This window comes from Hemibagrus wyckioides, linkage group LG09 (assembly GCF_019097595.1).
Source record: "Hemibagrus wyckioides isolate EC202008001 linkage group LG09, SWU_Hwy_1.0, whole genome shotgun sequence".
Lineage (NCBI taxonomy): Eukaryota > Metazoa > Chordata > Actinopteri > Siluriformes > Bagridae > Hemibagrus > Hemibagrus wyckioides.
In genome coordinates this window covers 19,550,551-19,567,013 of record NC_080718.1, presented here as the reverse complement: position 1 = coordinate 19,567,013, position 16,463 = coordinate 19,550,551, and the positions used below count along the sequence as shown (strand labels likewise).

General features: G+C 39.9%; 1 protein-coding gene across 3 annotated transcripts in view; it reads left to right on the top strand.

Moving 5' to 3' along the window:
- The window catches only part of dph6 (diphthamine biosynthesis 6), a 111,574-nt gene that overhangs the window by 76,662 nt on the left and 18,449 nt on the right, over window positions 1-16,463 (top strand). For all 3 annotated transcript variants that reach the window (XM_058398382.1, XM_058398381.1, XM_058398383.1), the window contains 4 exons: window positions 2,854-2,977; window positions 5,249-5,374; window positions 6,805-6,934; window positions 7,059-7,233. In XM_058398382.1, the coding sequence (XP_058254365.1) occupies window positions 2,854-2,977; window positions 5,249-5,374; window positions 6,805-6,934; window positions 7,059-7,233 (555 nt within the window). The remainder of the gene's footprint in view (window positions 1-2,853; window positions 2,978-5,248; window positions 5,375-6,804; window positions 6,935-7,058; window positions 7,234-16,463) is intronic.

Here is a 16,463-nt window from a genome sequence, read left to right as displayed (position 1 = left end):
TCAATTTTTCTAGATAATCTGATGTGATTTCACCCCATGCTTCCTGGAGCATCTCCCACAAGATGGATTGGCTTGATGGAGTCTTCCTCCGTAGCTGAAATCAAGCTGAAATATGCAAGTGATCCCAAACTTTTGAGCGGTAGTGTATGTTTAAATAATGCTCCTAATGTCTATATAGTTAGATGTGAGTGTGAGGCCCTTGGAATTGGAATTTAAGTATAGAGTTAGTACAATATATACAAATACACATTCTGCTCAATCGTGTCAGATGTTTAGTTTTCAGATAACGAAAACTTTTCTTTCTAAAATCTATTATTTTACTTACGCCTTAATATTTTTCCTTTTGAAGATAATGTAAGCATTACAGTAATCATATTTGCATGTTGTTTTACTTTTAAACCTGCAGGAAACCTGTTAAAAATCCACCCGTGTGGGATGATGTTCAAAGCCATCCAGGTAGAAAAGAGGGAATGACTTTGAGGCACTAATGAGAACTAACTCCAGTGGCACATGCGCTTTTATTTTTCTTTCATGCCTTCTCTTCCATGTCTCTGAAACTGCCTACTTTGACATATGCAATATTCACTGCAGCCTAAAATTAGACTGGTGCAACACACACGTCTGCTCAGATGAAGACACTGACATGGGCCTGTGAAAGCTCAGTGGCTACATCTAGCTTGCTGTTATAAGGAAGCTAAGCGAGGCAGAGAGGAAATAGGACGTACACATAGAACCGTAACATGGAACAGTTTCTGCAGCGGTATCTTGGTGGATTTGGGGATTTCCGATTTGTGGTTTGATTTTCTTACTCGATGTTTGAGTGTTTAGTGTTGGTTGTACTTAATTCAAATGCGTCCATCAGGTCCATGTGATCTGAGTGAAATTAGTTTTTGTACATCCAACTCGATCTGATTCAAAGCAGTGAATAAAATCCTACACCTGAGCTGAGACTCGAACCCACACCACACTTATATTTCCTGTCAGAGCCAAGATCCTCCTGAGATTTCACAATGTAACCTGTTTACATTAATACTACATGAATTGATAACACTCACTCTACATCATTCACCCTAGCCATTAGAAACTAATTTAAATGAAGTTTAATATAAAAATATAAAATCAGGTTTTGACGAGAAACGTAATAATTTTCCTTAAATATGAAAGCTAAATATTCCTTGGATCTTCATGTCCCATACACTAGAAACAGGAATAGTGAATATTATATAAAATATTAATTTTAATATGATATTATAGAATATTAAAATAAATATGATAATATATTAAATATAATTTAAATATAATATTGCAATTCTATATGTACTCTTAACGAAAGCAACATGCTTTAAGATGAATTTAATATACAAAAAAAAAAAATAATCTTTTTGATTTTTTGTTTTGTCCTGCACACCATGTGGATGAAATGTAAATGGATAAAAATGTACGATGTGTCGTTCTTTCATAAATAAAGATTATAAAAACTATTTTGAGAAGAATAATCAGCCATAGTGTACCGCCAGTGCATCATTGATTATTTTGCTGTAACAGTGCAGCACTTTGTGTTTTATTCTTTGCATGATGCTCAGGCTGGAACTGATGGAGGGTTATAAAGTTTAAGGGTTATAAAGCTTTCCAGCAAACAAAAGCACTAAGGATTATCCAAAAACTAAATCCAGGCTTGTGCTTTCTTTTGCCATCCTGTCTCATGTCCTGCTCCAGGGACTGTAGGTGGTGTAAACAAGTGAGTTTAGTCGTGTTACACACTCCATAAAGCCCTCTATAGGGAGCTGACCTGATTAGCAGCGATACTCCATGGTGAGATCGATTGTCTCAAAATAGCGTTATGGAATAACACTGTCTGGGGCTTCAGTGTGTGTGTGTGTGTTTTTTTATTATTTTATTTTGGAATTCCTAAATATATGACAGGTGTGAATTTCATATTCAAGTGTATAAAAGTGAGAGAAAGAGAGAGTGTGTGTGTGTGTGTATTAGGTCACGGGGTGACAAAACGCCAGCCCTGAGGCTTTTTGTGTTTTTGAGGGTTGTAGGGATTGAGAAGGGAAATCTTGGAGGCTAGTTTCAGATTTTAAAAAAAAAGAAAAAAAAGCTAGCCTTCAAGGGTGGCTCCTGCAGCGTAGAGCTGGGAGATTGCAGGCCGGGTCCAGAAGAGTCGGAAACACTCTGCATCAGCCTGACAGATTCACACTGACACCGCGCTCTGGAGGAAAGAACAGCGGCCCGGGAGGAGGAGGAGGAGGAGGAAGGATGCTGGGGGGGGGTGCAGCGTGTGCCCTCGGTTAATACTAGTCAAGCTCTTCTCTGCAGCTCTCAGCGGCTCAGAGAGGCTGGAGTACAATTAATTCGATTATCATATGGCCAACTGCAGGTGACAGCAGGGGATTACAGAGAGATGAAATATTTATTGCTCTACGTTTAGTAGACTTTCGTCAAGCATTACACAAAGGGAGGGTCGAACGTTTTCTCCTCTTGTTTGCAGTCTAAAAGAAAAGAATGCTGATGTCTGAAAGTAAGTGGATTTCTTTTCTTTTTTTTTTCTCCAGCACAAGTCAGAGCTTTCGAGTGACAGCTGAAGTGCATTTAAGGCATCAAAAGAGCAAGCTGTCACCTATTCCTCCTGAATAAGCTCATTTTTTAAGCATGTTTTTCATATTCCAGATTCATGTTCATTCACCTTCCGGTTATTTGTGTCTTGGCACATCAAAAAAAAAAAAAAAAAAAAGAGTGACACACACAGCGCACATGCAGGGTTATTGAAAAACTAATTACATAGGCTTGGAGGTTAGGTGTGTTTGCCTGCTTTCTGCCTGATTTATTCCTATTTGGTCTGTGTTTCAGGGCTCCACAGAGAGCGCACTGCCCCTCACTAGCTGTCCTTGCCAGAGTGCCATTGACATGATGACTGAGGAGACGGCCTGTGCTGATAAAACCCAAGACGTACAGGAAGAATTTGCATCAAACGGTGACCTTAGCTGTCACTCTGAGACGTGTGCATGTTGTGTGTGTCATGTGCTTCAGGGTACAGACACGGGTTCGGATCTGGTTTAATGTGCATCATGTTTCATTACAGTTATTTCTTTGCTTTTCCATATAACAAGTGTTTTATGATTATCTGAACTGCACATCTTTTCTTGACTATGTTATTCAGTGTTCCGTGAATAATACAGTCTCAAATCTTAATCACACTAATCATAGGTTCGATCCGGAAGCCGGAATATATTTTACCAGGGGTTTCACTGCAGGTTCCCTTAGAGGATAATGTCTTGAAATGAATTAGTCTGTTAGTATTTATCCAGGATTTGTAACTCATTAGTCTAATTCATTAATAGGATGCACTCCTGCATTTTTTCAGCCTCGTCTCTAGCCGCACGATCAGTACAACATGTACGGTTACCATAGACACAACTTTCCTCACGTTTTTTTTTTTTTTTTGTACCGAGAGCGAAAAAACGTAAAACTCACTTACAAAGAAAGTCTTATTAATAAACATGTCACGGACACAGAGGTGTATCAGTTTCTCCCAATCGCACATAGATGTCACAACACTTCAGAGGAAATAGTAATTGGATCTGCAGAAATATTCTTTGATGACTGTCTCATCCTTTGACAAGATAACAGATAATTAATTAAACATATAGTCGAGTAGTTTAAGTGATTATTGAGTTTAAAAACAGCCATAAGGCTGTAAGTATATGTTTTATATTAATTATTCGTAGTACTGAGACATAAGTGAAATAATAAAATGTAATCACTGACAAATTGAAACACAATGCTGCATGCTGGTCTGGGAAAATGATCAACAATGTGCTTCATGTTGGGCTGCATTCATAACACTGTAATCAGTGGAGGCTCAAGTGGTTAAGGCTCTGGGTTGTTGGTCGTGGTTCAAGCCCCAGCATTGCCACGCTACCATTGTTGAGCAATGCCCCCAATCCCCATGCTCCAGGGGTGACCCTGACCTCTGACCCCAACCCTCCAAGGAAGGGATATGCAAAAAAAAAGAATTTCACTGTGCAGTAATGTATATGTGATAATAAATGCTGATTATTTTCCCAGAACAGCATGCCCCATCATGATCTTTTTTTCTTTTCTTTCATGTATACCACATCAATTTGTCATACAATTTTTATTTATCGGAATACGAAACAAACTGTTTATAGTTAAATCATGTTGTGGAACATCAATGAGACAAGTTAGTTCCTGTTATAACTTATGTTATAGCAGCTATAAACAGTCGTTCCCTCTATATAGCCTAGCTTTTTCCTCTCTCTTGCATTTAATAAGAGTCTATCCAGGATTTCCTGACTTGTGATCCCATATGTGAACACAAAATCAAGCAATCTCTGTGCTATTCACAGGAGCTTGCATCTTTTTCAAAAAATTCTAAATGAATGACTTTCTGCTGATTCATCGCAACAGACCTTCTCTTCAATTTCCGTGTGGAACATGAGTACAGATATCACAGGAAGTAATTAGATATGTGTTTTCGCTAGATTCTTGTGCTTGCAATTTCAGCAAAAGCACAAAAAAATCAAGTTGCATGACAAATTTTGATAAAGCTGCAGCAAAGTCGAGTCATAAAATACTCCAGGATGGACTGTAATAAGACGACATACAGAGAAACCAGAAAACACAAAGACTCTCATGGAAATCTTATAGACCTTATATATACTAAATATATATAAGACTGTTAAATTAACGTCTCATTAACATATCAACGATTATATCTTTTTTCTTACAAGTCTTAGATTAGGTACAACAGTGGTGTCCAGTCTGATCCACAAAGGCTCTTTATAGGTGCAGGTTTTCATTCCACTCACACAGAAGCCACACATGATTCCACCTGTTCAGCTGATCTCGGCTTTCAGTCGACTCGGGTGTGGCTTCTGCTTGGTTGGAATGAAAACCTGCATCCGAGCCGATCCTTTCTGGATAAAACAGCTGTGTTACAGCTGGCACTACAGTCAGAGACGCTGTTATAGAAAAATAATCAAGACCTCCTGACCAATCAGATTTGAGAATTCAGCAGCAAAGTGGTGTAAGAGATGATATCATTCAGGGTAAACACACTATGGATGCAAGTTTGAAGAACTCGGGGTCTGGCACATGAAAGTCAGCTAAATATTCATCTTCCACATTGTGTGATTGTATTAAATATTTTTCTGTCAGAATTGGTTTCAAATGATAGCTCTACCCATGGATGTTTTGTTAATTTATGTATTTTTTTTTGCAGATTGTCAGTTTATGAGCTCAGCCAGAAGTTCTTCAGGTTATCAGTGGATCTCTGGAATCAGCGGCCATTCCTCTGAGCACACAGATATCCAGAGCCAGACCCAGCATGCCTTCACTGTGCTGCAAGGTAACTAGCTTCCGGCTCACGGATCCAAAAGTCATGAAAGATGGCCTAGTGTGGGGTTTTTAGGCTTCAGCGTACAATCACTCTCTGTTTTAGTATCAACATGGCACAAGCAAGCACGCTCCTTTCTCAGTAAATCCAGCCTGGCACTGTTGGAGTAGCATCAGGAGCAGAGGGGTTGGGATTTGTCTTAGCAGAGGTGAAGTGGAGAATAAATGAAGGCAAAAAGACAGAGTATTTTCTGCTTCTGGGCATGTTGCTGGAGTTTCTAGCTTTTTTTTTTTTTTTTTTGGTTTTAAAGCTCAACCCGACTCGAAACAATTTCACAGTGCAGACAGCAAATAATCCTTTGTTCCAAAGTCACTTTCATACATTTTTCCCCTTGTTGTGTTAGCAAAATGCACTTTTAAGAGGTGCGTCTGGCCATAAGTGGCTGCTTTTTATTCACTCATGCCTTTTAAGCGAGGGTGCGAGCACAGCGTGTGTCAGGGACCCTGTCCATCACTGTACAACGATCGCGAATTCGCCAAACGAGGACAGACACTTCAAATTAAACTGAAAGAATGAAACCGCCGCTTCAAAACACACACACACACACACACACACACACACATGCTCACACATACGGGCAAAGAGTGCTTGGATTTTTATTTTTTTTTTTTGCCTGCAGAACTTTTAAAGTGCAGGCTTTCATACAAAAAAAAAGAAAAGAAAACATTTTTCCCTAAGAGAGGCATAACATGAAAAGCATATTTAATGTTTATCGTCGTACATTCCAAACAGCCTTCACAGTATTGAGACAATATTAAACAGGTTAATATTTAATGACTGTCTTTGTGTGAGCTCTCTGTGTGAAGTACAGAGAGGGGCTGCAAAGGGAAAACAAACTGGATGCTCTATGAAATTATTACAGCGATCTAGGCCTTGCCTCAAGACCCAGTTACAGCCTTCCTCTCTGTACTATTGTGCAACAAAAATCAATATTTTAGATCTCAATATATATTTTTTTTCTTCTCACCTCCTATGTTTTATATGAATTAAATCAGATTTGGACATGCAATGATTATTATTTGCAGCACAAATCTAACATTTCTCCGTATGGTGGCAGCGTTGGGGCACAACCGGTAGTGTCGCCGCCTCACAGCTTCATGGCCACCGATTCCTTTCTGAGCTCAGATTAGTGGTCTGCATGTTCTCCTCATGTCCATGTGGGCTTCCCAAGGCTTGTCCGGTTTTTCCTACCATCCAAACACATGCTTATTATTGGACTGGCGACTCTAAATTGCCCAGGGTGTGAAATAAGTGTGTGGATATGGATGTGCAAGGTGCACTATGGACTGGCATTCAATCCCAGCCCCGTGTCCAGTGTTTCCGTGCACTAATTACTGACGGTGAATGAATGTTGAGTTATTAGGACGTGTGTTTGTTGGCAGGTGAATTACAGAAGAACGGGTGGCAATTGAAGCACATCGTGCTGGTTCACTTATATGTGAGAAACATGGAGGATTTTGGGAAAGTGAACGCAGTGTACCGCCTTTTCTTCAGCCACAGTCCTCCAGCCAGGTAAAGCCAATTTCACTTCTTATGCATGTTATTAATGCTGGTGTAAACATTTTGCATACTATATTTCACTTCCAAATGTCTATCTGTCCATTCACCCAGCCTGTCCGATTCATCCCTTCTGCAGGGTGTGTGTGCAGGCTCGGTTGCCCATGGGTCATCTCTTGCAGATGGATGTGCTGCTTCACAACTGGTCCACGGCTCCTGAAGAAGACAGCTTCCAGCGCAGAGACACCCTGCATGTGCAAAGCATATCTCACTGGGCACCGGCTAACATCGGGCCCTACAGCCAGGCTGTGCAGGTAACACTCTGCATGTTCATTAATCTCCTCATGAGCTACTTAAACTAGTTATACCGTATATATATTGCCCTAATGATGCACTTAAGATAGGGAGGTAACTAAATCTGAATAATGAATACATTATTTGGATTGAACAGATGTGAACAGATGTGTTCTTGATTCATACAAATATAGATACAAATAGGATGTGCACTTAGTTTTTTTTTTTCAGTCTGCTGGTTGACCCAAGTTGAACAGCAGATTTCCTCTAGCCTTCATCTTCTATGCACTATGTTGTCCACAAGTCTTCAGGCTGTAGATAGAGTGCAATGACAGGAAAGTTTGATCTGCTCTGCTGCTTCAACTCTTAGCTTGTTTTGATCGGTGCCATCGTTCTGAGTGATCTCTGTGCTCTTCGAAAACATTATTTAATTATTTAAATAAACTTTCTTTTTTTTTTTCTTTATTCCTGTATTATTTAATGAAATATCAGACTAGAAAATCTTATCAATATTTCAAGTCAGTCATCGAGTAGCACAACAGGAAAGCATTCCCCTCATCATCATCATCATGAGATTATGAGCTCGTATCCTTATGCCAGCCGTCTGTAGCCGGGAGTCTAGGCATCAACATGGGCTCTGCTCGCTGGGTGGGAGGGATAGCATTACTCTCTCCCTGTGGTCAATCAAAGCGACTCTAGGCAGTCGTGGGTGTCTGTGAGCTCATGTAAGTGGAATTACTCCAGTTGGTAGCTGTTGTGTGATGGGGAGCGCTGGCTCTGGGATGGGAATTGGCAGGTGATCAAAACGGGGGGAAATCACATGGGCACTGTAATTAATTTGTTGTTACATATTTTGTGAATGGGAAATGACTTCTTTTTCAGCCAGACCTGGAAATCATTTCTTTAGGCCATGCCCACTTTCAGCTAGAAGCCAGAATACAGATACGGACAAAGCAGAATAAAGACACAGTTGGGTAAAATATCACAAAATATAAGAACTTGAGGAAAATATAAAATATATTTATAAAGCCTATTTAGTCCCAAACTGTTTGTGTTCATTTTCCTGTGCGTCTGTGTGTGTGCGCTACATTTGTTGTCTAATATGAGCTTTGCCATATTGTGTGTTAGGCTTTATTTGACCTTGCCCTTGCATGCAAAACCAAATAGTTAATGGAACTCCAAAGGCTGATGCAGGAAGTGTTAGTGTGGTTGCACGCATGGCTGGCACTAGTGTTTACCCATTCAGGGAACAGGATTAAACTTGTCAAGTTACTGTCAACAACACAAGTGTCCATCTCATCGCCACAGCCTTCATCTCTCTTCAACATTCTCCCATGAGTGAGAACATGTGCACCACTTTCTCCCCCACAACCAGATCCGGTTTCTCACACACACTAATGACACGGTCAGTGTTGGCGCATAATAAAGCCACACAAGAAGGACACCGATGTTATCAGTAGGTTTGGGCTCTGTTACTGTAAATCTTTACCCATTTCATATAAACAAAATTGATCAGTGTGTGGAAGTCTGTAATCACTGCAGAAGTCAATGTCTTGTCTTTCTCATCTATTCATTTCTGTTCACGCGATCACGGACAGCTAGCATAATCGAGCGATTCAACAGCTCAATCATGGGTAAATGTGCATTCTGCACCCCGTCGCGGGTAACATCCGATGCTCCGTGTTACATTTGCTAAATTGGAAAACTATATTAACAATGTCCTAATGCAGTAGACAGTTTCCCATATTGATACAATTACCCCCTCGCTGTGCCCATGCAGATGCGATGCCCCCCACGTCGCAGTCTTAATGAGAAAGAGTGTTTTGGTGCTGATGGTGCAAGCACGGTTTTTTTACAGACAGCTTTTATGCTGCAGAGTCGCTGAGGGAATTGCACTCGCAGCCCTCCTCCTCTGCCCAGAAATAATTAGTGATTAATTGTTAAATCCCATTTAAAGGAGAGGAGAATAGCTTAGCTTAGCTTGAGTGCTTTTCAGCGTTGCAATTATTTCCCGGAAAATGTCATATTTTCTCCATTGTTCTGTCATGTTAAGATATTTCGTCAGCCAAAAGCAAGACTTTTTTTAATTGCATTATTTTAAAAAAAAAAAAAGGATATTAAGAGTTTGCACTAATTGGCTTTATTATGAATGTCCACGGCACTGTCCTCTGTCGCGGAGATCATTATGAGTTAGGACTAGTATTCTTCTGAATGTTAAGCCTCATGCTGGAGATTCCTAAGAGAGAGACTGTTCAAACCCTAGATATATTTTGTGCCGAACCTTTATTCTGATCGCTAGGAGTACAGTCATGTTTGGCCGTGTGACAGATTCTTATCAGCTTTGATTTAGGGAATCAGTTAACCTTTATATTGTTATTTTCAATCGCTCTAGGCTCTCAATATGTTTTGAGATCATTTAGGCGACAACTCTGAGGCGGAGAAGAAAAAAAAAAATCAGCTGTTTGTTTATGCTTTTTGCTATCAGTTATTCTGTTGATTAGGTTCTCGTTTCAGGTCAGGTTTTGCATAATAGTGACGATAATGTTAATGAGAGATTTTGAGTGCATAACACGATTTTATTATCGTCATCGTTCTGCTCGGAGATAGAACTCAGAGGTCAGTGCTTCCAGCTAGTGGTTCATAACTCGGTTTATAGTAGATGAGAATGTTTTGTTGACGAGTCAGTAATGAAGCAGTTGAAAATTCTTGGCTAATTTTATTCATATGTAAGGAATACGTAACATGTTTTATTTTAGACGTGTATACATGAGATGATACGGCTACAAATTTCACACGTGATCAGGGAGTTTACGAATATGAATCAACACTTATGTAGTATTATGTAGGGCTGCTTGATCAACAGTGCAAAAGCAGGATATTTCTGTGGGAAAATAAAGGGGGGAAAAAATCAATTTTCCCTCATAACACACGATTAAGCTTGCATGTTGACAGATGGTTCAAGTTGACCCTTCATTAACCAAAGTCTTAGTTAACAGCATGAGTCCCAAATTGCCCACTGAGGCACACCTTTATATTGCTTGATGTTCTCTAGAACCTCATCATGAACTCAATCTACGGATTCAAATTTTCTTCAGCATCCTATCAACAGAAGCCCAAACAAAAGCAGGTTTGTGCTGAAGGTGCAGCTGCTGAAACGTAGCAGAGTGAAAATCATGATGAATGCCATACCAAGGGACTGAACCCTTGAAATTCTATTTACTAATCCAATTTAAAGTCTAGGAGGAGACGTAGCTGCGCTAGTCCCTGTTTGGGGAATACGTGTGCTCTCTTTCTCCATTAGGAGTGACAGCTTATTCCACGCAAACCTCATGTGGACCAACAATTGGATTTGCATTGGATTTTGGAAAGTGTCAAAGTGGACCGCTGCACAGTTGGGAACAGTGGATCTGACGTCCGCAATTAGTGTCAAAGGGAGGAAGTGGCCTCTGCGGTGATACAATTTGAATAATCTCCTTATGGGGGTTAAACATATTAAAACAATGAGGTGGGCTGTCTGACCTGCTTGTTAGGAAGATCAGGGGTCATGTTCAGCAGCCATGAAAACGTACAACATCTAGAAAAATCTCCTGTATGGTAGAAATGAATAAAGCGGTCTGGGATGATGAAATCTATCTCCATTTACAGAGAACAGGGTGAACAAAGCCGTGCTAAGGGCTCGTGTACAATCACTTTGTGTAACGGCAATGTGAAAACCCGTGAGACCAGCAGTGCAGAGATCTTATCTAAGGGTTTCGGGTAATCTTCAGTGGGAATACTCCAGTTTGTCCCTTCCACACATACTCGAAGCACATCCACAAAGAGATTTTCCAAACAACAAGACATCTAAAAGCCTCACCAGGTCCGGAGGGTTCGAACACAGAAGTGTGGTGTGTACAGATTAATTAAGACATTTACCTTCATTTTTAATACAACAAAATTAATCCCATAAAAGCGAGCAATCCCAGAGGAGGTGCTCATCAGCCCCTGACGATCTCCCGTAGACATAATCTATTAAAACAGTGCTTTTATCTCACCTCATCCCTGTCAGATTTTATAGATTTTTTCATAAACACGGCCTATACTTCATAAATGTCTCAATTTTCTAGTCTATTAACATTACTTCAGAAGCAGTTGATAAAAGAGGCAGGCATGCGTGAAATAATGCACCAATAATATGAACTGCTGGAGGCTAGAACAGTAGGATGGCTCTTCAGCGATCAAGACGAAACAACGCAAGGATGCTATCAGCTCAGATAAAAAGAACAAGCCATCACTGGAAAAAGGAGGAGGAGGAAACAGTTGTGGTGTTGTTGGGTTGAGGAAATATGAGCTTTCTTTCTTTCTTTCTTTCCTTTTTATTTTTTTGCAGATTTACTGCAGCGTATACAAAAGCTAGACCTACTCTTGTCTCACCTGTATACATGTATTTCATCACTAGCTATTGTAGCTATTGTAGCTCTTCTCTTTCCACGTTGTTAGTTTAGACTGAACGGGAGAGGTCTGTGTTTTGACAGTCGAAGAACGTCGTCATTCACAAATGTCCCCTTACTCATCACCTGGATGGGAAGCGCATCATGTTCATATACCTTAGTCACCCTTCACCTTAAAATACAGCTGAGCTCGTCACTCATGCTCACTGACACTTTAAGAAGTTGTAACTGAGTGGAATGCAGTGGGACAGTAGCCTAAGGAATGGAAATACACACCCAACACCGCCCCATTTCCTGGCCCTGGGCCTGGATCCAGACTCCCATTAACTTGACCACCGTGCTTGAGCACACTGACTCACCTGAGCCTGGCTGATCCACTCAGATGGAGAGTTGTGTATGCTCCACGACAGCACTGAATCTGCTCTTGTCTTCGTTCCACGCATCCTGACGACGATGTCTGATCTGTTTCTCCCTGCACTGGGATCAGAGGATCATACTTATTCCCCTGGATTTAACCCTACACTGTGTGTGTAGATTGCATTTGTTTATTTTCCATTTCAAAATGAAAAGAAGGACTTTTAATTTTTATTATTTTTTTTTAATCTTTCCTCCAATCTATTATTGAGCTATTCGCCATTTATTCTGCTTTTATAAAATATTTAAAAAATGTGCAGAAATAAATTTGGGTTAAATATAAATATAGATTATATATATTAATTTCAGTTTAGCCCTACAGTGAATCTAACATGATACAAAATTAAGCAGTATGAGGCCTTTTAGCATATTATTATTATTTATTTATTTATTTGTTTGTTTGTTCCTTTGTTTTATTTTTTTATTTTGTCAGAAAAAAATGAATGCAGACACAGACACTAAATGTAGTTTCTTTTTTTTTTTAATTGTGAGCAGATTAAATATAAGATCAGTGAAGTTAGAGCACAGGTTGCATTATTCCTTGCATTCCAACCGCTTTAGTAAATTTCCTGCTTAGAGATAAATCTTCAGTCTGTTCAACGCCCCAGGACCAAAAACATCCAATCAATCACTGAGCTGCTCTCTTTAGGTGTCAATCATGTTACCTGTCAATCCAGAAAGTTTTTTTTCTTTCGCTTTCAGGCATTCTAGCCTGGTCATGTGCTGTTTGGGCGTGGCTTTTGAAAGAGCACAGAATGGAGGAGTTGTATTTGTTTATATATATATATATATATATATATATATATATATATATATATATATATATATATATATATATATATATATATATATATATATATATATATATATATATATATATATATATATATGTATATGTATATATATATATATATATATATATATATATATATATATATATATATATAGGTAGCTATAGCAAACTAATGGGAAAACTGACTGCACCTTTAATGTGTGAAAATCTATTAACATGCTGAACCAGGTTTTGACGACGTGTTAGTCTGTGGATCCTGGTATGTTTTGTAGCAGGGCAGTGGACTGGATTACGAGAGGACGGGTAATTATTTATGCACTTCTGTGACACCGTTGAAGGTGAAGCTCAACAGCAGCAGTCGTGTGGAATCATAAACCGTGTTACGTGCATTAGCTTCCGACACACGCCATCGATAGGGCTGGTATTAGCTTGTAACAGGCATGGACACAGGAAGGACCGAACCTGTCAGAGAAGATCGCCTGCTCTTGCCGTACACACCTTCATTAATGGAACTGCCTTGACAACTGAGCCTAATTGCCTCTGAGCACCTCTTCATGTATTATGGGTGCTTGACTATCTTGGTTCATGCCCACACACACACACACACGCATACATACACATACACACACGTTGGAGTGTGTCAGGACAGTGACCATCAGCAACCCCTGAACCTGGCAAAGAGGACGTTTTCCTTTCAGGTGTGCTCCCTCAAGCTTATTCCCTCTCCACTCCCCCTTGGCGCTGTACTACTCTAAATACTGTTTTCATCAGTAAAAAGCCTCGGCTCGGAATATACACAGACAGATTGATTTGTGCATTTAAAATTCCGTGGCAGTAATGGAGGCTTTAATGTGGATGAATGTGTTTACACTTCCGTTCGGTTGACAGGTCTCGGAGGACTGTCACACGGCGGTAACACACATCTAAAGCGAGATGCATGGCAGTGCCACTGCAAAACAGGTTCCACCCATCACAGGCCAGTGACAAATTTTCATATTCAGGGTTTCTGGAGACAAGCGCAATTTTGAAGACGTGATTTAAACAGAGAATATTCACATTCAGGTTGGATGGATGGATGGATGGATGGATGGAAGGAAGGATGGGTGGATGGATCTATGAATAGATTGGTGGGTGGGTGGATGGATGGATGGATGGATGGATGAGTGGATGGATGTATGGAAGGAAGGATGGGTGGATGGATCAATGAATAGATTGGTGGATGGATGGATGGATGGAATGATAAATGCATGGGTGGGTGGATAGGTGAATGGACTGATGAAAGGATGGATAGGTTTATGGGTGAATGGATGGATTTTAACATACACAAAAAGCAGCATGCACTGTCCAGTCTGATCGCCATTCAAAAGAGGACTCCTATGACCATCCTATTACTATGGAAACGAGGACATCTTTCCCCGTACGTCACTGCTTGTGTCCAGTGATGAGAAGCTGACAGAACACATGGGCGAGAGACACGCAGACGCACCACCAGAGAGAGGCTCGAGTTCAGTGTTGGACAAATATGGTGAGACATGAAAGGTTACTCTAGTGAATGGTCAAAACACAGGTGGATTGGTCTCCATAGTGCTTTTTGGAATTAGAAAATTTGTCTCGTACCGTTGCCGTTTGACTCTTTTATCTTTGCAATCTATTTTTAGGCCATTTTCTCTGCTCCTTTAAACGCTGTAATCTCACCATTCCTTTATGTGGCGGCTGACAGTAAGTGCCTTCAGTGAAACATGATCATTGGGTCTTCATGCAACAGTGGCCGAGCATTGCAGTTTTGTCTTAATTTATTAAGGAGATGTTAGTTTTTAATGGCAGTAGCTAAAACTGATGGCTCAATGATATTAACATTTATGTTCCATTTACTTTTGGCCACTCGTGTTGTCATTAATTTCTCATTGAGGGCTTCGTTTGAGTTGTAACTTTGAACCTCGGCCATTCATTTTTCATTATCCATTGTCATTTCGGCCCATTCTACAGATATAAAAGTGTTGTGGATGAGTAATAGACAATGTCTCGTTTTAAGGAGCACAACGTTAAATTTTACAGACATTTATTATTCATATAAGTTCCGGGCGATAGGAACGTCACTGTTGACATTCTGCCAAATAAACTTTAAATGTACTGAGCCATATATATTCAGCCATATGTAATAACTAAATAGGTAATTAATGTATAATTACCAATAAAAAAATGACAGAACACAGGATTTGAATTGTTATATTGGAGAAATAAAAAATATAGGGGGGGGGGGGTATTATATATAATGAGGCAAATTATTTTTTTTAAAATCAGTGTACAAGCCAGACACAACTTTATGCATGTCCATGAATTTTAAATAAAGCAGTATCCAGAGTTATTGAACCCAGGAAAGTTGCTGATTTACGAAGCATCGCAAAAGTCAGCAGGAACTGTTAATATGAAACCAATAAAGATTAGATCATCACCCTCAGTGACCAGATTACTTTTATTATGAGTAAATATTAATTTGTGCAGTAATGATTTTATGTAGGCAAAAAAACGTTTTGTAAAGGTTTAAGTGATCTGGGATCTGTTGAGAAGGAGAGAGAGAGAGAGAGAGAGAGAGAGAGAGAGAACACGTGCAGGAAGCTTGTGCCTCGCTTTCATGCAGCCATACTGCCATCTATTGAAATGATGCAGAACTGCAGGCTGCTTCAAAGGGAACATCTATGTGTTTTATATCGTTTCCCTGACTTCCATTGTGTTTGCTTGTAATATTGTTGAGGTCGTCCTCATGCTGTGAGCAGTGCGTTCTAAGGAACCTTGAGTGCACTAAAGGATTTCCTCATGGTGCTGGGAACGTCCACTGGTCAGGTTGATGGACCGCGTGACCATTACTCATGGTGTAGATATTTAAATTCCTGTCTTCATGAGAGTGTAAAAAAAAAAAAAAGCCTGCGCCAGCATTTTAGAGTCAGTTCTGTCCTGCAGAGTTCCCTTTACACTAGACACTAGAGAGAAACGACATTTTTTTTTTTCTTTCACCGACTTCATGATTACAATATTACACTGACCATTTATTTCTTTGAATAATTTAACTGGAGATGAGCCAGCGAGTTTGTGTCTGAACAAGGGGCTAAACGCTGCTGCTTCAGCATCATTCAGTCAGACAACATGCCCCTCAGCTGATAGTGCAGAACCCTCCCCGCACTCTTGAATTAGGGAGATTAGAGGCAAAGCGCATAATGCAGGATGATGGAATTTGTCATCATTTGCATTGTCCTGGAAAGATCAGGTTTGATAGAGCGGCGCATTGAGGAGCGTGTCATGTCCCACGGGCAGGTCATAGAGGAATCTTGGCAGAAATGATTTTTGCGATCTGTGCATCAGTCGTAAAAGCCTCACAACCAATTTGTCAAAAACGCAGAGGTCGAGACAGTTCGATGGCAGCGTTTTGCCTTAACACAAAAAGGAAACATGCCCTCGTTCTCACTCAGACACACTGCCTCAGAGGTTGTCTTGTTATCCATTTTTATTGACTAATCTTTTTTATTTTAAAATTTTTATTAGCTGTGGAGTTAGACCAGCAATTTTTACATGAATGATAATGTTAATATACCTAAACTAGAAGAAAACGTAGATCACG